The 20,579-nt window shown below is 36.4% G+C and overlaps 2 protein-coding genes and 2 pseudogenes across 2 annotated transcripts in view; all 4 read right to left on the minus strand.

Moving 5' to 3' along the window:
- LOC128026397 (transmembrane protein 150A-like) overlaps positions 1-5,212 on the minus strand; it is a 29,242-nt gene extending 24,030 nt beyond the window's left edge. The window contains exons 1-2 of the mRNA XM_052613486.1: positions 4,953-5,212; positions 4,304-4,504 (exon numbers count right to left, since the gene is read on the minus strand). Coding sequence (XP_052469446.1) covers positions 4,304-4,368 — 65 coding nt within the window. The 5' untranslated portion in view covers positions 4,369-4,504; positions 4,953-5,212. The remainder of the gene's footprint in view (positions 1-4,303; positions 4,505-4,952) is intronic.
- Positions 5,213-7,043: 1,831 nt separating this feature from the next.
- On the minus strand, positions 7,044-10,507 carry LOC128026399 (tripartite motif-containing protein 16-like protein; annotated as a pseudogene).
- A 749-nt stretch (positions 10,508-11,256) lies between these two features.
- LOC128026398 (toll-like receptor 4) lies at positions 11,257-14,406 on the minus strand. The gene is made up of 3 exons (XM_052613487.1): positions 14,272-14,406; positions 13,717-13,883; positions 11,257-13,640 (listed from the first exon to the last, which is right to left on the minus strand). Exons 1-3 carry the CDS (start codon positions 14,356-14,358, stop codon positions 11,477-11,479), a joined length of 2,418 nt encoding a protein of 805 aa, XP_052469447.1. The 5' UTR covers positions 14,359-14,406; the 3' UTR covers positions 11,257-11,476.
- Positions 14,407-14,888: 482 nt separating this feature from the next.
- Positions 14,889-20,230, minus strand: LOC128026609 (uncharacterized; annotated as a pseudogene).
- Positions 20,231-20,579: the final 349 nt, after the last annotated feature.

Genomic DNA, 20,579 nt, shown 5'->3' on the forward strand with positions numbered 1-20,579 from the left:
AGTCTGGATACAGAGTAACCCTGCTCCCGCTCAGAAACCCCAGCCCATCTGCTCATCATAAGATTTGGATTCGCTCTCTCTTGTAACATGAGTCGTTAGTGACTTTTTTTGGCTAAACATTACTTCTTCATTTTTGTTCTTTCAAAGGCTTAAAAGGGATAGTACAGACACACAAATGAAATATGTGTAGGGATCAGAATGAGTCTGATACTGATAACGTTAATTTTTTGTTCTAGCTGATACCGATACCTGTATTTGTTTTTTTAAAATATTGGGTACAGAGACACAATAATAATAATAATAATAATAATAATAATTATTATTATTATTATTATTATTATAATAAATCATGTTAATTGGGTTCATTTAGCATACAGATATTTCCTTGAGTTATTTCCACACTTAATTATACCAGTTAAAATGTATTGTGTAAGCTTTTGTTACATTCACTGTTCATTTTAATGGCGCATTAGAGCTGCTCCATTCCATTGCTCGATCATATGAGTACATATGTGCTTACTATTTTGATGTCATTTGAGTCAACCGCACTGGGCTGAGTTTCCCAAAAGCTTCGTAAGCCTAAGAAGTTCATTAAAACGATTGTACAACTGATCTTAATATTACGGTCTGTTGACCAAAAGCATCATAACTTAAGTAGCACTTGATCATCGTAGATCTACGAGTGCTCTGGAATAATCGTTAAGCCCTAAGTGCATCTTAAGAAGACCTTTAACTTGATTCAACTTCAATGTGATTATAATATAAGGATTTTATTGTGTTTTATTGTACACTTTATGACTTGTTTTCTTTATTTTTTTATTAATTTATAAATAAGATAATTAAAAAGGGCAGAAAATGTTTTAATACACAATTAAATTAATTGACTGAAAAAAAAAAACTAATAAAAGAAGTAATGTAAGAAATGCTTCAAAGACTGGGGGAAAAAAATGTCAAAGACTTGCTGAAGTGCACGAAAACCAGCTATGTATTGGACCCGGAAATAACATCTCTCTCTCTCTCGCTCTCTCTATACTGTATATAAAAAATATAGTATATATTATTATGTAAAGTATAATATTATACACTATAATATAATATAATATTGTATTGTATTATAGTTATTATATCCAAGTTGTCTGTCTGGAACGCAGCATTAGGTTAACATCAATAATTGATCGTGTACTACAATAAAGAGCCATTCTATAAGGTGACATTTCAGCACTTGAAAAACAGATAGCGACTCCTAAGTAGCACTTAAAGCACAGCTACGTGCGATTGCTTTTTTTGTACATGTGTGGGAAACGAACGTGAAACAATAACGAATGATCGTAAAATTACTCTAGGAAAATGTTCTTAAGCGCTAAGATAAATGGTTATCGGGAACCAGGCCCTGAACGCAAATTACATGAATTAAAAAACATCATTTTAAAGCATGCTACACATGTTTGGAATGGTGCACAAAAAGAAGGAAATATATAGCCACAGTCTGCCAGTTTCACTTTAGCTTTAATCTTGTATGCTTGACATTTAAAATAAATGTTGTTTTTAGTGAATGCCCCTATAATTTTTGCTTGTTTTATATTTAGGATTTATTTTTAGTTTAAGTGCACACTCACTGACTTTCTCTCTCGCCCTCCTTACCATCAAATAACTTAAGTAACTTGTTCACTGTTTTGCTTGCTTGCAGAACTTTCCAGTGATGTCTGTGAGACTCATCAAGCTCACACATCTGTGCTGCCACACGCTCAATCCACTCAGCTAGCTCTGCTAATCACTCTAATCACTCCATTCTCGTTCTGTTGTCAGTGTTTCTTTTTCTGTACACAGCTCTATTAACATTTGGTATCGGGGCATTTTTATGAGTAAGAGTATGAGTAAAGGAGCGCAGTATCGGGGCGATACCGATACAAGTATCAGGATTGGTGCATTCCTAAATATACAGTATGAATGAATTTCTTTCTTCTGTAAAACCTAAAAGATAAGATTTTACGAATTTTGAAGAATGGTGATAATTAAACAGTTTTGGTGATAATTAACTTAATAATTGTTTAGACTAAAAACACTGTGACATTTCCCAAATTTTCTTCTTCATGTTATGTTCTGCAGAAGGCGAGTCTCTCAAAAAAAAATGTAGCATATTATATGGACATATTATAACTCTAAATAAAGACTTAAGCTAAGCTTTGGCAAAATTTGTAACATTTTTCTAATTTCAAAGTTTTCAAAATAAATTCAGTTTAAAAAGCTACATTATTCTCAATAAAGGCTAAGAAAGAGGTGAGAATGTAAGAAACATGTTTTGATGAGCCCTTTTGAATCTAATTGCTCACATGTTTTTACAAACAACCTTTTAAACAGATGGCAGACTCCACCGGTTTCCATATCCCCTCCATCAACATCATGTACTCGAGTCATTCACAAGGACACCTTGTGCTGGGCGTCCACAACAGGTATTTGTAAGTGTGAGAAATTAATCAGGTCCAGTCAAACCAAACATGATCTGATTGGAAAATTAGGCTACATCCCCAAACAGAGAGGCACAGTGCTAATATTTCCAAACAGTTTATCACAACTACTGAGGACACAAATGGAGGACTGACAGTTTCAGCTGTTATAAGCTTTAAAATATAAAGCTTTTGTTATGAATAAATATTCACAGTGTTGTTTGCATAAACAACGTGTTCAATGTTGCAGGGAACAGCACATATTTGTGGGACTATTCAAGCCTGTGTGACCTTACCATAAACAACAGCCTCAACGTATAGGAATACCGTTCAAGTGGAAACACTGCCTTGGAAACTTACCCTTTCCTAAATGGAAACTTTTTTTTTAACAATGTACCCTGAATCATTTAAACAAACGTTCCACTGGGGTGTAACTGGGGGCTCAGTTTGAGAGCACACCAAACAGTTTCTTTGTGCAGTTTGAACTGTTAGTTGTTGTTGATTTTGGAAACGTTAACTTATTATTTTTATAGATCATAATTAGAGTCTCATTCTCAACTATGAAAACATGCCCATTCTTGCACAGATAATGGAAGAAAAAATCAGAAGAACAGGATACTTGTTGTATTGGGAACTTCTCCCAGACCGTCACTACAGGAGTCACAGAGAGAATAAGCCAAACACTCTCTCTCTAGCATAGTAAATGAGAAGGCACTGATGCTGCTCTAAGTTGCTCTTCTCTGTTTTACTCACTCCTTTCCTCACACAGGCTTTATGTAACCACCTCAGTGACTTCAAACTCAAGGCTCTACAGGAGAGGAAGGGGATCTTGAACGCCCCGTAGAAGCATAGCATTTGCAAGCATTCCACAGGAAGGAAGTAGGGACAAGCAATGTGACCGGCATATCACTGCAAATACATAAAACCGCACAAAAGGTATTACACATCCACTTGATCGCAGTCTTCCAAGAACTGTGATTGCACATGTAGTCAAAAACCTGATTTCCATAGAACTTCAAAAAAAAAAAATCACATGCCGGTTCATGCACAGCTCTCTTCCTGAACATCATGGGCTTTCTCAACATTTCTGTGCCATGACAACTTTACTAATAATGAACTCAAAGTCTTCAACATTTTTCAGGGAAGTTCAGGCGAGTCAGTTATGGGCAACATTTATGTATAGCCCACTCCTCAAAGAGAAGGTTCAGGAATTTGAAAACAAATGGTACTGAAAGTGGCAGCACTTCAGATGTTTTGGCTCATGATGTAATACTTGCACAGGTTTGATGTGTCCCAAATTATTTTACCTAGAGACAGATTTTTTTGTGATTAAGATAGAATCTCTGTGTACTATAAAAACCATTTCAATGCAGGCCAAACCTAAAACTATGATATATTTCCATAAAATGAACTGGCTTCATATTGTGCATGTATCCAGCTAACATGGAACGCTCTCTCAAAGTTATGAACAAATGTTCTTCCAGTAACATTAATAGATTAAGAATGTTCCCAAAACATTATTTATACATCATTCATGAAACTTTTTACCCGAAAGTTTTTACAAACTTGACATTTTAAATGTTAAGAAAGTTCAGAAATAATGTTTTTTATATACCTTAATGGGAATGTTAGTAAAACATCCTTTTTTTTGTTAGCTGGGTACTGGTTACATCGCACTATTAAAACAATCTGTAACAAATAAAAGCTACATCTATTTATTCTATACCATAAAGCTATGTAATCTTAAATCAAAGCATACATGACATCTGCACGTTTTATCCATAATGAGTATGGATCCGGAGCATGATCCATTTCCAAAGCCTGATCGTTTGATATGATAAAACATAAAATGGACTTACACAACCCATATTCCAGTGATGGTCAGAGCTGGGAGGCTGACAGGTAATATCATCCACAAAGACATCTCCAGCACACGGTCCTCTCCTGCTCCCTTCAAAAAATCCACTTCTTTCTCCTTCGCCAGCCTGTCTCCCTCTGCTCGTCAATGTGCATTTATACTTGTTGCATGACCCCAAACTGGTTTATCTTAAAGATCATATCTGCAATGCAAAATAAATCATCTTTTCAATGACAAAAACATGATAAACGGTTCCCTAGACTGTTACCTGGCATTTGGACATTTGATACTGTACTATTGCACGATGCATACCTACCTGTTAGCCAAGCTGTTTGCATACACACTTTTACACTTTTATACTCTTATTTACATATGCATTATTATGTAGACTACTATATAAGTTTATATCTTTGCTTCAGTGTATGCTCTTCTCTGGACCTGCAGAAACAACAGAAGATTTCGATGCCTGGAATAACTGCTGCATGTCTAGCGGGTGCGCATTTGAATGAATAAACTTGCCCGTGATTGAAAACCGTAGCATGTAGAAGTACATCCTTTTGGTAACAAGGCAAAACGGCTGATTGAAGTTGCAGCTTAACGTAAATGTAAGAGCCGTGTGTTTAGTGTAGAGTGTGGACACTGTGTCTCACCTTCCCTCTGTGACAGGGGACAGTAGAAGAGTCTCCCAGCTTTGTTATTAGACCCTCAGACAGAGCTCAGGCTGTACAGGAGCGGACTGCATCAATCACCAGTAACCGCTACAGGTTTAGCGTTGTTCCTCAATCATCCAAAACACAGCGGCTATGTAAGGTCCTTCGTTTTCGGAGTTTTCGACAGATTTGCAGAGCCTCGCTTCTCTCAGATGTCCAGCTCTGTCTGTCTCAGTGTCCCTGTCCCGCCGTGTGGACTGAGCGCGCACTTAAAACAGTCCAGCTGTTCGCAGAGCTCCGCCTCCCAACACAACACACACACACACACACACACACATCCTGATTCACTGAACAAATTGTTTTGTAATTTTGAAGTGAAACGATGTACAAAAACCACTAGAGATAAATTGTAAAAAATATAAAAAGCATTTAATTTACATTAAACATCTATATTAGGCTACATTCAATGTGGTTTTATAGAGAAGTAGTAGTTTTATGAGTAGCCTAAAACTTCAAATCATGTTTTTATACAGTCGCACGTGATGCAGTAAAAAAGACGTTCCCAAAATATTTTATTTAAATAGATTTCGTAATATGTGTATATATATATATATAAGGTGTTTTACGTTGGATTTTATATTGTTAATTTTTTTAGATTTTTTATTATAGATATAACATCTCAATCAGGGTTAATCATGATCCTTGCTAAGGTCTACATGTACTGTACTTGAAGCAGACGAATTCATTGCATTTAATATGTACAGTCTTTGTTTGATGGAGAAGCCTTTGTACATTATGTGAGATATGTAGCTTGAAGTGATAATTTGATGTTATGTCATGAGTCATAATTACTGATAATTGATTTGGCTGTTCTTAATTATCATCTGTGATAATACACATCCCTTTCAGCCATCTTCAGATGTGATTCACGTTACTTAATGTTAACTAAAATTCAACTTTCCACTCAAATTGTTATGCTAATAATATAATATGTAATAATAATTTTAAAAAAAACTAATCGACATTAAAGGAATAGGAACGAATGCAAAATGTAAGTGTTTAGACTTTAACCAGTGTCTTAAATAATAATGATCAACTGTTTGTCATCTTGTTATCTTCAAGTCAGAAACTGCTTATTTTCCTTTCAATCTTAACACCAGACGTTTTCTGTTTAAAAGGAAACTGTTGACCAGCTGATGTCTTGAAAAACTGTGCAATGAGTGCAATGCTTTAGGCCTCAGACATCATTGCATCACAGCTGAGCAACTTCTATAGTAAACCATTACAAGTGACAGAATAGGTTAGCTAAACAGTCTTGTTGAATGAACATATTATTATCATTATAATATGTATGTCTTATCTATGAAAGCTGCAACTTGTACTTAATAATGTGTTTGTACATCCTGATGTTTTGTTCTGCTTGATATGCTGTGCATGATGTAATACTTATATTAGAGTTTTAATGCATTCTGATAGGAGTTCCCCTCTGATTAGATGTGCTACTTATGTTGATATGTTCAATGCATTACTCATCTTGTCTAAAAAGCTTTTTTTTTTTTTTTATCAGACAAGCATCACAGCTATCATCCTACTGCAAGGTTGGTCAGATTTTCAGAATAGCTGTTACCAAAACATAATCTGCCCACACAACAGTCTATAAAAACAAACCTCAACTAAGTATGGTCAGTTTCTATTTCACGATACACGATTTCACAGCTGTACTATGCAGAGACAGTACCTCAATCCACTGCTGCATACTAGCAATCCTAATCAGTGTTTACACTGCTGCGTGTTTCATCTTTCTTTGTTCTTTTGATGTTCTGACGTAACCAGCTATATGTGCAATTGAAGAAAATAATATTCATGGATAAGAGCACATGGTCAAAAGAAGGAGTGATGTATGAGTCAGTGAATGTAGATACTGATTGTGAAAAGTTTGTCTCATTTAAGCAAATTTCTTAAGCCTGACATGATGACTTAGTCATATCGGTTAAACATTTTAAGATGGGTTAATGCCAAATAAACCACAATACACAAGAGTTGCTTACCTCGGTTTTATTAAGAAAAAAAAATTATTACAAATCTCTTACCTTCAATAAAATTGTAATGGCTCCGTCTAGTGGATGTCTTTTGAATAAAAAAGAAGGCCGTTAAAAAGAGTAATGTATTTTGATTCTTATTTTATTGTGTAAAATAGCATAAAAAATATACCCAGTGTCGGTGTTTCCGATGGGGGCCAGTGTTGGTCTATAGAGTACTTTAAACCAAGTAAATAAAATCAATGAGGTGAAAAAAAATCTGGTTTTTACTATTTTTAAGATCACCCACTGATGATAGAGAAACATTGATGGTTAAATGATATAGGCCTATACATCAGATTGAGTGTCTGTGGTTCATATTTTAGATGCCCAAAGAGGGAAGGAAAGTAATTCCTGTTCCCACTGAATTTACTAAAATTATAACTAAGAAAAAATAAATATGGAAGAACCACATTCTGCTCAAAGCAGTACTTTATATTTACAGTAGTCCCGTATCCCCAGACTCCAAAGCAAGGGTAAAGGGGCTCAATAAATTTAGCTTGAACCTTGTGCAAGAGCTTCATTGTGTCAGACACACTGTAAAATGCCACTGTTCCAGCCTCGTGATCTACATACACCCCTATCCTGGAAGAACGGGACAGGAATAGTTGTTCTTTTGCTGTTATGTACGAAAGAGTACTTGGATTCAGAGCAGTACAAACTCCAAGACATGTCATTCCCCCCAAAGCTGCCAGCGTGGTCGTTTCCTTTCCTCTGAATCCCCCTGTAAGTCACAGCGATGTCAGTTTCTGTGCCACTCCAGTCCTCTTCCCAGTAGTAGCGACCGCCGGCCAGCCCCTCTTTACACAACACCTGCTGCCAGTATTCGAAGCGATTGGGATGCTCCGGGTACGACTTTGCCTCGTTGTTCATCCGCACCACTGTGTTTCTGTCTGACAGGTGCAGGTTTGGGTGGGCTGTTGAAAGATCCATTGAGAGCTGACAGGAATCTAGATTGAAAAGTGGTGTTGTTAAATTAATCAACATTAAATATATATACATTTATAACATGACTGTCTCACTGTTGATTATATTGATTTAAACTTACATTCTAAGAACTCCTCCCTTTTTGCAGGATCCAGAGTCTGGAGAATTTTAACCTCCTTCACTACAGATGAAGAAGATGTATGTGTAAACATATTACACAAAATATACACAACCGTTCAAGAGTTTGGGGTCCGTAAGGTTTATTTAAAAAATAAATTAACACTTTTATTGGGCAATGATACATGATATTGATCAAAAAAGACAGTAAAGACATTTATAATGTTACAAAAGATTTTTATTTCAAACAAATGCAGTCCTTTTGAACTTCTTATTGTTCTAATAATCAAATAATTAAAAAAGTGTATAATTGTTTCCACAAAATATGAACTGTTAATAATTAATAGTTTTCAACAGTGATAATAATAAGAAATGGTTTTGAACAGCAAATCAGCATATTAGAATGATTTCTAAAAGATCTGAAGACTGATACTCAAACAAATTCAGCTTTGGCATCACAGGACAAAATGTAATTTTAAAATATAATAAAATAGAAAACAGTCCTATTAAGTCCTATTAAATTCTAGTAATATTTCGCATTATTATTATTTTTATTTATGTAATTGTAATAGAGTTTTGAGCACCTGCAGAAGAGATTTTGTCCAGTTCTTCTTTGCTTATGTCTTCTAATTGCACTTTCAAGATGGCTTTCTTTGCATTGTCAAAAGTGTGATGAGGGGCTAATGTCACCTTGGACAAGTCTTCATATCCAGAAGGAGCAGAAAGAGACTGCCAGCTCTAGAGGAGAATAAGCAGATATGTTATTTTATCTGTAGGAAACTGTTTAGTGAAAATGCAAATGCTTTTTGGGCCACATCGCTTTTTTAACAATACCTGTAAGAAATGGATATGATCGTCGGATTGGGACAGCTGCTCCAGGTCATTGTGTTTCTTTCTCAGTAATGTAATGTCCTCCTCCAGCCTGGCCAGGTGTCCTTCGGCACGTGTCAGCAGAAGAGCTGCCTGGGCTCGGATCATCTCCTTCACTTCTCCATGACTCCTCTCCAGTGCCTTCAGCAGTTCAGAGGAAATACACTCATTTTCATCCAGTACATTCTGAGATGAATGCTGCAATGAGAAAATTAGCATGGATGAGATAGGGACTATTATTCACATTTTTCTTTTACCAGTCAAATGCTACCTCACATTTAAGAGATGGAACAGATCCAATGCACCATTCTAACATTTAATAAACTGGTAAGCAAGAAACAGCACAGTGAGCTAATTTAACACGTGTAGTGATGCCATAGCCAAGAACCTTTTGGGATTCCCTAAAGAACCTTTTCGTGGACAGTTCTTAAAAACATTTAATTATCTAAAGAGCCTTTTTTTAAATCTCATGACTTGACTTAATTTTACAGTATTCAACATTAATTTAATTAATAAACCTTTTCGTGTTTAATTCATGTTTATTCATGATAGTTGATGTTTAAAGGTTAAGGGCTGGTGCAGGGATTCCCAAAGGTTTTTTTGTTTTTGTTTTTGTTTTTGTTTTTGTTTTTGTTTTTGTTTTTGTTGTTTTTGTTGTTGTTGTTGTTTTAAACAGAACCCCTTTGACCAAAAATGTTAGTTGAGGAATCACCTGAGATTATGAGGTAGTGTTTCAATAATTGAACAACACAGTTGCGTCAACACATTTGTTCACAGTTCTCGGTCAGTTAAAAGTCAAAAGACATGCAGGTAAACAAATCGAATAGTTCTTACTTTTCTTTTTTTTTTTTAAGTACATTTTCTATTTTGGTTGTTTTTATATTCAAATTAAATTTTTATGATTTAATTCATTATTAGCTGTTCATTAATTAATTAAGAGTCCCTGCATTTCCTCACATACCCCACTGACCCTGACCTAATGCATTAATTTATTACAACAAATAAACCTTAGTGTAGCATCAGTTTATTAAACGTGAGCAATTAAGTAACAGATATGAACAGAAAATTCTAAAATCCTCACATTTAGGGAGGCCACTGCCTGCCTGAGATCTTGCCATTTCTTTATTCTTTCCTCAGTTTTCTGCTGTGATGCCGCAAGTTTAGCCCCAAGCTGTTTCTGTTGAAAAAATAAATTCACATTGTTGAGACATTGATCGGTTGATTTAGATCATGATTTAGTTGCACTGAGTTTGAATTTTCTCTTGGCTGATAAGCTCACCTGTTTTTCTGTCCTTTCAGCAGCTGCTGAAACAATATCATGTTTTTCGTGTTTCTCCATGATATACAGTTGTATTTCATGAGAGCTGGATACTCATAATGAGCCTGGAGTTGTGTCTCACAAAATGAGGTTAAGCACATAAGACACGACTTCGCTGCCTTGTTCTTCTTAGCCTGACAGAAATCACACAGCACTTCTCTAGCTGTTCTGACTGCTGGAGCTGCTGTATCTTCCAGACCGCCGGGGTTTCTCCAGAGTGCTGTAACGGCTTTGGTTTGCTGTACTGTTTCCAGACGTGTTTAAACTCTCTTGGCATTATCCAAAGACAAGCGGTAAAATGTAGCAGTTTCAATGAAACTGTACTGACACATCCATTAAATAGAGAAATGTGAAGCATGTGTGAAAAGACAGTTTACCAGGTTAGGGTAACACCTCCTGAATACACAAGTGATAGCTGATGTCAGAACAAAGAGAAAAGCCAATGTGTGAATTTTGTAACGTAAACATTGCAAACATTGATGGTGAACCATAAGGGGAAGTAAAGGTCTGCGGTTTCAGCTGTACTTTTTTTTAATGATGTCAGGTTCAAAAAAGTTAATGCTTTGTAAGTAAACTGTTTTGCACAACTCAGAGGAGGTTTCATTTATACAGAATTCAAGCATCCAGGTCTAAAATATGTAACAGGTGAGGTGAAAATCAAAGTAAATTCCTCCCATTATTCTTTAAGTATCATCATATCATCAATATAATGTGCATGACACCTGAAAGCCAAAAAAGGAAAAATAATAAATGAATAAATATTGTTTGACATTTCATATGAGCTATTTCATATCTTTATAATTCATATGAGGTATGATCTATTTTCAGAGACAGAGAGCTGTGAAACTCCTCATGCATAATCAAGTGAAAAAGAGCAAACTACACTCCAAAGGTTGAAAACTCAGCTACAGAGCCATCAAGCACTAAACCAGGAACTTTTCCACTGCTATTTATAGAATACTACTTAATAAATCCACACATCAATGTTTCCAGTAATACTTTTATGAGAAGTTTGAATATAATTTATTTGACCACAAAAAAACAATAGTGTTTAATATACAGTAGTTTTATTGATACTGTATTCTCACTTATTCATGTGTACATGCAACTTTCACTTCTCACCTTTGTTTCAAGAGAGAGGTGCTTACCAAGAACAGCTCAATGCAATAAGTCCACTTTACATTATTTGTTTAAATTGAATTTTTGATTTGATTTCACATCAAAGGGTCTCTGCTCCATTTTAGATATGTGTTCTTTTTCAGATGCTTATGAAGTCCAAACACTTTCTTAGTCTTCGTCTCTTCCACATCTTCCAGAATGATGATGATGATGTTGGCATTGCGCTCCATCATAAAGCGAGACTGAGCTAATTCAAACTCAAAGCGACACCAGGCACTATCAATGAAGTGTTGGGATACGACCACAATGATTTTTCGACTGCCCATTATCCCTTCATCGATAATGTTGGAGGCGATGGACTTCCCCGCTTGAAAGTCGCGCATATGAAGGCAAAGCTGAATCGGTGGAACACCGTTCTCCAGATTCTCCATCAGTTCATTCATGACCCAGACTTCATCATAGCTGGAGAAAATCACAAATGCGTCATAGGAACATTCTTGCTGTCCGGGTGATCTGTAGCCTCTCAGTAAAATACAGCAATACTGAAGATAAAACTGAAACCTGTAAACCAAGAGTGATAAAAGAACTACTACTATAACAAAACATATGGATAAAACAATTGTGAGTCTTTTCTTGTGCACACAGCTGTCAATGTCAAAGTCTGTCGCTCTAAAATCTGAGCTTGGTGAAAAGGTTTTGCAGAAAATATTTTCCGGTTGCTTCAAAGTGTTCTGATTTTGGATAATCCATGAAATAAATTCTGTCTGGGAGCAGGAGCAATCAATGGGGTTAAAGGACAGATCAAACTCTAAAAGGTTTGTGGGCAAATTTTGGAGAACATGAAGTGGGATGCTAGCAATGCTGTTTTTATCGACATAAAGTGATGTAAGGGGATTTAGTTCTGGTTGGGCCAGAAAATCCAAAATCATTAACTTGTTTCGACTTAAACATAAATGCCGTATTTTCTGTGTGCCAGTAAAAGTTCTTCTGGAGATTTCTTCAATGCCACAGTGTGAGATATCAAGAACCTCCAAGCCTGTTAGATTTTGTAAGAGATAAGTCAATGCATCTCCACGAAAACTGTTTCCCGCAATTTTAAGCACAGTCAGATTGTTCATGTTCTGAAAAAAAATTTGTCTTGTGAAAGTAATACTTGTGTAAGAAATATCCAGATACTTTAAATTTTTCAGACCATGTAAAAATCCAAAGTAAAAAACTAGGATTAGTTTTGTACGGTGGAGGTCCAATACTTCAAGCAAGTCTAATCCAGAAAATGGCTTATCAATCATCCCTATCTCCGAGTTTTGACTAAGGTTCATGTAACGAATATTTGGTGTCCTATGAAAAAATTGGGAACAGCAGTCCTTCATAATCAAAAAGTTTCCACTCAAATCTACAAACTGAAGAAGAGGCAAATCCTTGATACCATTAAAGGTCATGGGTATATTATTCTTCACCACTAATTTTTCTAAGCTAGGTATGTGTGAAATATATGGTACAACAGATAATGAAGTGTGGCCTAAATACAGCTCCTTAAGACGGTGAAATTGAGTATTGTCCATGGTTTTGAAATATCCTCTTTTCACTGTGATTTTTGTTGCATTGATCATACAGCGGAACAAGTGTATTTCAGAGTCAGAGCATTCTTTCAGAACAAAATATATTTCATTGAAATTAACTGAGCAAAGACCATCAAGGTAACTCGCGTCTGACACCTTGACTTTCCATTGCATTCTGTAACTACCAATAAACAACTTATCCACACTAAGACCAGCAAGAGCTTCTAAACACTCCTTTTGTGCATCTAATGAAACAAATGCAGATTGTATGTGAAATTCCTTGAGATAAATGCCTTGGAAAGCTCCGGGTTCAATGTGAAATAATGGATTCCTAGAGAGAATCAAAGTCATGTTTCTGCCGATCTCTCGCAGCACAGCAGTGTCATCAGATTTGATGATGGATATATTATTGGCATGTAGATCAAGTAAACTGAAGTTTTTAAAGGTGCCCATGAATGGAGGCAGAGACAGAGACTGGATGTTATTTGTCCCGACTCTAAGCTCCCGCACCTCGGTTAGATTATTTATTTGAAGCTGTAAAGATGAGAGACCAACATCCACAAGAAATAGTTTTTGTAGGTTATTTACAGAATCCAAGCATCCAGGTCCAAAGTATGTAATAGGGTTTCCTGTGAGAATCAAAGTAATCAAATTCTTCACATTGTAGAAAGTATCATTTTCAATGTGCTTGATGTGGCATCTGAAAGGCAAAATGAAAAGAAAATGTAAAACATGTTTTAATTGTAACACATAATGATTCATGATTGTTTATTTACCTTGTGAGATCCAAGACTTCTAAATTCAACAATACAGGAAATACACACTTATGCAAAGAGCTCAAGAAATTGAAACTGAAATCCAGAGAAGTCACAGTGAAGGGAAGAGTGCTGGGAATTTGAGTCAAATTCTTCCCAGAACATGAGTACTCCCTATTCTTTATTATCTAGAAATAAAAGAAAGACACAGGAAATTACCATTTTTTTATTTTTACTTCAACTTACATTTGGTCTTTTATTTTTATAACTTTGTGTTCAGAGACCAAGGCCTTTTTACTTTACTAATAGATATATAATATAATACAATATTTCGTTTTTTGGTACATTGAAGAAATTAATATTTCAAGAGAACAAGTCAAATCTATACCAAAGTTCTGAAGTCCTGCATGTTTATAACACTTTAGCTCACTAGAATAATATCAGTAACACTACTGCAAAATACTACTCAACTAATTATTGGGCCCACATAAACTAAACGTAATTAAAACATATAAATGTATAAACAATAAAACAATAAACAATAAAACATATAAATATGAACTAGGTTGTTCTTACCGTGGTACATTCCTGTCCTTGTCCAGCATTCACCAGAATCAAGATTATGCATAGGAAAATCATCCGTTCCCCAAATGTCACGATCATTGTTAGAAATGAACTTGCGTGTGATCTGGAAAACTTGATGTGACAAAGAACAAACTGTTAGACAGGAGATTCTAGATCCTACAGCAAACTAAGACGTTTTCTATCATTAGATCTTGAATATTAATTAAATTCCCACATCAGTGAGTGTGAAGCCCTTTCAATTGATATCACATTTGACATAAATCTGATTATTCTCTGTTGTCTTAGTATTGCATGTTTGCAAACATCTCTCACTTCTAGTTTTGTTTCAAAAAGGGAAGTTATTAATTTCCAACGTGCATTTCCATGATGTACTGAAAGTTCTTTATTTGTAGTTTTTAAAAGAAGCTCAGACATGGGAAAATGGTTTAACGCAACATAAAATGTAATAATTCTTCTTTAAAACTGTGGTTGAAAATGAGGCTCAAGTTTATCTATTTAAAACATATACAGTATATTATTGGTTTGTGGCAATAATAGCTTTCCTGAGGCGTATCCAGAATCTCATTTTACTCAAAGGGTCTCTGCTCCATTTTGATATGTGTTCTTTTTCAGATGCTTATGAAGTCCAAACACTTTCTTAGTCTTTCTCTCTTCCACATCTTCCAGAATGATGATGATGGATCAAGGTGCTCCAGAAAAGTAAGATTATTAAATAAATATCTTGCTACATCAGCCTGAAAAGTATTGCCGGCCATTTTAAGATTACTCAGACCGTAAAAGAAACATATGTTAACAAAGTTAATACTTGAATAAGAAACATCCAAATACCTTAAAAGTGAGAGGTATCCCATACCTACAACCCTTGTATGATGGAAATCTATAATCTCAAGGGAATCAAGTCCATCAATTGGTCCTACAGAAAGACCAATTTGTAGATTTAGACTGAAATTTAATTAACTCAATTCAGGGGTCCCAGAAAAAAAATGTGCAGCATGATGTTGATGTAAATTGGTTTGAACTCAGATCCACGTACTGAAGCTTAGGCATGTCTATGAAGTCTGAAATTTGGGTTGTAACCCTGTCTGTAAATACTAGTTGTTCTAAAGTATGGAGATGTGAAAGTTGCTTAACTGGCACATTATCCAATTGATTGGAAATCAAATAAAGCTCCTTGATTTCATGAAATGGCACATTCACTATTTCACCAATTATCCCACCCTTCACAGCTACAACTATGGCGTTTATCATACAGTGAAATATATTAACTGCACATCATGCCTTTCTTTCATGTAACAATATACCTCATGAACATTAATAAAGCAAAGACCATCTAAATAGCTTGCATCTGATGACATAATCTTGTAGTCACATCTGTACTTTCCAAACATTAGCCTTTTCACATTAAGACCATAGAGAGATTTTAGACCAGCTTTCTGAGCAGCAGAAGAAACAAAAGCTCCGGGTTCAATGCATAACGGATTCAAAGAGAGAATCAAAGTCATGTTTCTGTCGATCTCTCGGAACAATGAGTTATTGGCTTGTAGATCAAGTAAACTGAAGTCTTCAAAGGTGCCCATGAATGGAGGCAGAGACATAGACCGGATGTTATTTGTCCCGACTCTAAGCTCCTGCAGCTCGGTTAGATTATTCATTTGAAGCTGTAAAGTTGAGAGACCAACATCCACAAGAAATAGTTTTTGTAGGTTATGTAAAGAACTCAAGCATCCAGATCCAAAGTATGTTTTCCACTGATGATCAAAAATACTTCACATTGTAGAAAGTATTTTCAATGTGCTTGATGTAGCATCTGAAAATGAATACATACACTAATTTATAAAGCAGCACATTACACAACATACTTAGATGGCAACAATATTGCTTACCTTGACAGATCAAGGACTCACCAAAAAAGACAGAACTGGGAAAACACTGTAAGTGTTTTAAAACATCAAAACTGAAATCAGAGTTTAAATGGAGGAAAGAATACTGGGTGGTATATAGCTGAGGTTTCTTCCCATGCGTTAGTGCAGATTCTCAGTAATCTTCAGTAAAAAATAAAAATAAAAAAAACTTCCACACTCGCAAAAATTAACAATACTAAGACAAACATTTACATGGTTTTAAACAATGAGGATTTTCAGCTGAAAATACATAAAAGTAATCTTGAATAAGTAATTCATTTCCAAAACAATTAAAAAGACTTCGATCATGAATTGCTGAAACTTGACATCTCCAGTAAACATGATCACCAACAACATAGGAAACGTGTTTACTGACTGCTCAGGACTTTGAAAAAAAAATCTACAAGACTTAATGTAAAAAGCTAATTCACTATACCGGTTCAGAAAATATCTATACATGTAATCTCAATCACCAGAAAAAAAAAACCGGTTTAAACCTAAAAGCAAGGCACACAGAAGAATGATGAACACACCAGCAGATGGCATCGCACACACATCTAACACAAGGTCACTTCAGCCACAAACTTGTATTTCCTGTTTACTTTGCTACAAGGATAACCTTACCAACAAGGACTCTTTTAGTATGATCTGACCTTCAGATTTTAACAACAATCCTACAAATTAAACGTAAAATATTGAGTCACCAATAATGTATCCTCCTTAATGACAGGACCCAATACCCTTTAAATAATGTTAATACACTACATAAAGCAAACCTTGATGAAAGCAGACAGGTTCTATAAAAACACTTGAAAAAACACTGTTGATAGTCAACAACTTTTATTTATCCATATATGTGAGCCACTCAAAGATGGGGACAGTTAGGACAAGAATTGACTACTATAGAGGGCATTCAACATATGGATCAATGAAATTGTAACTTTCTTTAGCCTCTATTCTACAAAGAGGCTTGTTGACAGACAAGTAAAATAAAAGATAGAAGTAACAGTGTAAACATTCACATACAGAGAAGCAAAAAAAAAAATCAAATTAAAACATTGATTAGTATGTAAATAAACAAGGGAGCAGGAGCCAAAACCTTTTTTTTTCTATTACAGCTCAGCATATATTTCTACATGGCATGCAATAAGGCACCTAACTAACACAATGAATAAACCTATGCTAAGTGATGAAGCACAATTGTTTTTCAATGGAAAAGAAAGAATAGTTCCGATACAACGTTCACTCCCATAAAAACAGTATTCCATTCATTTACCTTTCATTTACCCAAACCTTATTAAAAAAATACATCCGTTTGTAAAAAGATATTCTCCATACACAGAACTGTAAATAGAAAGCACAAACCCATGGAATTAAGGGGGGAGGGAAACAAAAATCAAACAAACTTAAAAAAAAAAGAAAAGCAAGCTATATTTTGCATTTGCATTAAAGTATACACAATCTATTATTATTATTATTATTATTAAATGTTGATACTCTGCTAAATGTACCCAGAATACAACTAAATGCTATACAGTGCTGTCTGACTTGAGCAAATCTTCAATGCGCGCGCAGTCAGTCATTGGTAACATTGGTGGGTAGCAGGGAGAAGCACTGAAGACATTTAGGGGAATACTTAGGCTGTACCAAGTCCACTTGTTTTAACAAAATCAGCAGTACAATTCAGAGGAGCTGAAACTGACAACATGAAAGATGACTTTTCTTGCCCCTCACTTTTGTGCTGCTCTCGAGTGAACTTCCAGCGGTCGGTCAAGTTAATAATATGCCGTTTTATGTTGCAAATTCTGTTGGTTTGTAGCATAAATGGTTTATAATTAATATAGCCTTTCTATATGACAACTTGTTCAAAACTGGTCTCATCCCCTGAAAGCACCATACCACTTCACCTACAAGAGATGGATAAGACTAACTGGACCATACATGAGACAAGCTCTCAATTTATTTTTTTTTTTTCAGAAAAGAACAGCACACTACTCAACTATACAGCTATATAAAAGAAAATCAACATATATTTACACATGATATCAGTTTCTCAACCCATTAATGATACAGAGATTGGGAAAAGATACAAAGTAGGGGAGTGAATAGTTGTCTATTGGGCCTATTTGCAGAAATCATCTACCTTTCAAAACCGACTTGTGCCAGGTTTCAATAAACTTCAAGCTTAGAGTACAAGTCAGTGGTGAAGGAAGTTTTGTCTATGGTTTTAATCATACACCACGTTCCAGAATTAATGTACGCATCTAGTCATGTGAACATCACACAGGGGATTTCAGTGTCAATCATACCAAATTGAAATTCATTGCTCTTAAAAAGCCAAAGGAATTGACTTGACAAGTTCGCTCAGAGCACATCCACTCAAGACTTTCTGGATTTTCTTGCATCTTTTGCCAAACCCTCTAACATTACAAGCTGTCCTGAATCATGGAATGAATGGTAGTGCACCACTTGTGGGAGAGAAAACAGGCTTACTGATCAATATGAATTCTGTGATGTCTAGACAGAGAAGACGAATGATTGAAACCCTTTCCACACTGAGCGCACCTATACGGTTTCTCACTCTGAAGGATTCTCTGTTTCAAGATGGTAGTGTGGGGGAATCCCTTTCCTGTTGCAATAGCACTGTATGTTGACTTATCCTCCAAATGAACCCTTTGGTGCCGTGCGAGAGAGGAGGGATGATTGAACCTCTTCCCGCACTGAGCACAGGTGTAGGACTTCCCATCGGAATGAGTCCTCTGATGCCTGGATAGTGACGACGAATGATTGAAGCTCTTTTCACAATGGTTGCAGCTGTATGGTTTTTCACCTGTGTGCATTCCCCTCTTTACCGTCGTATCGAAGGGGAAATCCTTATCAGCCTGGGCAAACATCTTGGCCTCCAGGTGGACCTTGTGGTGTCGTGACAAGGAGGAGGAATGGTTGAAACCCTTGTCGCACTGAGAACATCGATAGGGCTTCCCACCCTGATGGACCAGCTGATGCTTCTTGAGGTGGCGTTTCCTGACGAAGCTCTTCCGACACTGGGTGCACTTGTAGGGCTTCTCCCCTGAGTGGATTCTCTGATGCTCTCTCAACGTAGCTGCTGCCACAAAACACTTCCCACACTGGGTGCATATGTGTGGCTTCTCACCAGCATGAGTCTTCTGGTGCTGCTTGAGATTAGAAGCCGTCGTAAAGCCTTTCCCACACTGAAGACAGGTGAACGGCTTGTCGTGGGCATGCAGCTCTTGATGTTTTTTCAAATGGCGTCTGCGCACAAAGCTTTTTCGGCATTGGGTGCATTTGTAGGGTTTGTCATCCGAATGCATTTTCATGTGTTCCCGGAGAGTGATGGCCGCAGCGAAGCTTTTGCCACACTCCGAGCATCTGTGTGGCTTTTCAGGAGAGTGCATCATCTGGTGGGGTTTCAAGTTGAATGCACCAACCATCTCAAGACCAGTGTTATAACTTATCTCTTTCATGTGAATCCTCATGTGACTTCTTAGGCTGGCTTCAACAGCGAAGCTCTCACCACAGTGGACGCAAATGTAGGGGTGAGTGGCTTTGTGGATTTCAAAGTGTTCATGCAGATCAGACATGCAGCCAAAAATCTCCCCACACTCACTGCATTGCAGGCCATGGGCTTCATGGATGAGAACTCCATTCTCTGACTCCACTGTAAGCTCCCCTCCGTGGTCTGACTCCACCTTTATGATGTGTTCTCCACCATCTATCTCCGTCTTCAACAGCACCTCACCGAGCAAATGCTCATTGCCTTTGATTTCTGCGCTGCTGAAGTACTGATGATGATCGTGGTGTATTTCAGATTTAATGTAGTCATGGTCCGTCTCTGTTACCACATCCACACAGGTCACTGCCCCTAAATCACCATGTATAGCCTCTAGGTCAAGTCTTTTATCCTCCTGAGTCATAATCTCAGTTTCCGCTCCATAATGCAAGTCAACGACTTGCGTATGGGCAATGACACACTCAGATCCCAATGTATCGAGACCTGGTGTGTCACAGTCAGTCTCTGACTCGGCCATCAGGACGCACTCCAGCCTGACGACTTCCGTCTTCCCGGTTAAGTGAAACTTAGCGTTGTTCAACAAGCCCCGCTTTCCAGCAACTTGAAGGGTTGATCAGTCCGCCCTGTTGGAAGACAGCAAACATTTAACTTTTATATTGAATTTACTGCCTGAAAAAAAAAAAATGCGGAAAACAAGTTGTAGTCTTAAATAATTATATAAATTTCTGCCACACAGCTTCAACTTAATGAACAATTGGCAAATAATATACTATATACTCTTCAAAATATATACATGTACTCTTCTGATCACTTGTTTGCCTAAGGAACACTTTATGGTCAAAACGTTGTGATTTTAATAAACTCTG

Source organism: Carassius gibelio, chromosome A13 (assembly GCF_023724105.1).
Source record: "Carassius gibelio isolate Cgi1373 ecotype wild population from Czech Republic chromosome A13, carGib1.2-hapl.c, whole genome shotgun sequence".
Classification (NCBI taxonomy): domain Eukaryota; kingdom Metazoa; phylum Chordata; class Actinopteri; order Cypriniformes; family Cyprinidae; genus Carassius; species Carassius gibelio.

What these genes read in the sequence shown, in the direction of transcription:
- LOC128026398 (XM_052613487.1), bottom strand. Translation starts at nt 14,358, where the DNA reads ATGATCGTGACATTTGGGGAACGGATGATTTTCCTATGCATAATCTTG. An exon ending in AAGGACAGGAATGTACCACG is followed by an intron (nt 13,884 to 14,271) that starts GTAAGAACAACC and finishes TTTTATTTCTAG; the next exon opens with ATAATAAAGAATAGGGAGTA. An exon ending in GAAGTCTTGGATCTCACAAG is followed by an intron (nt 13,641 to 13,716) that starts GTAAATAAACAA and finishes TTTGCCTTTCAG; the next exon opens with ATGCCACATCAAGCACATTG.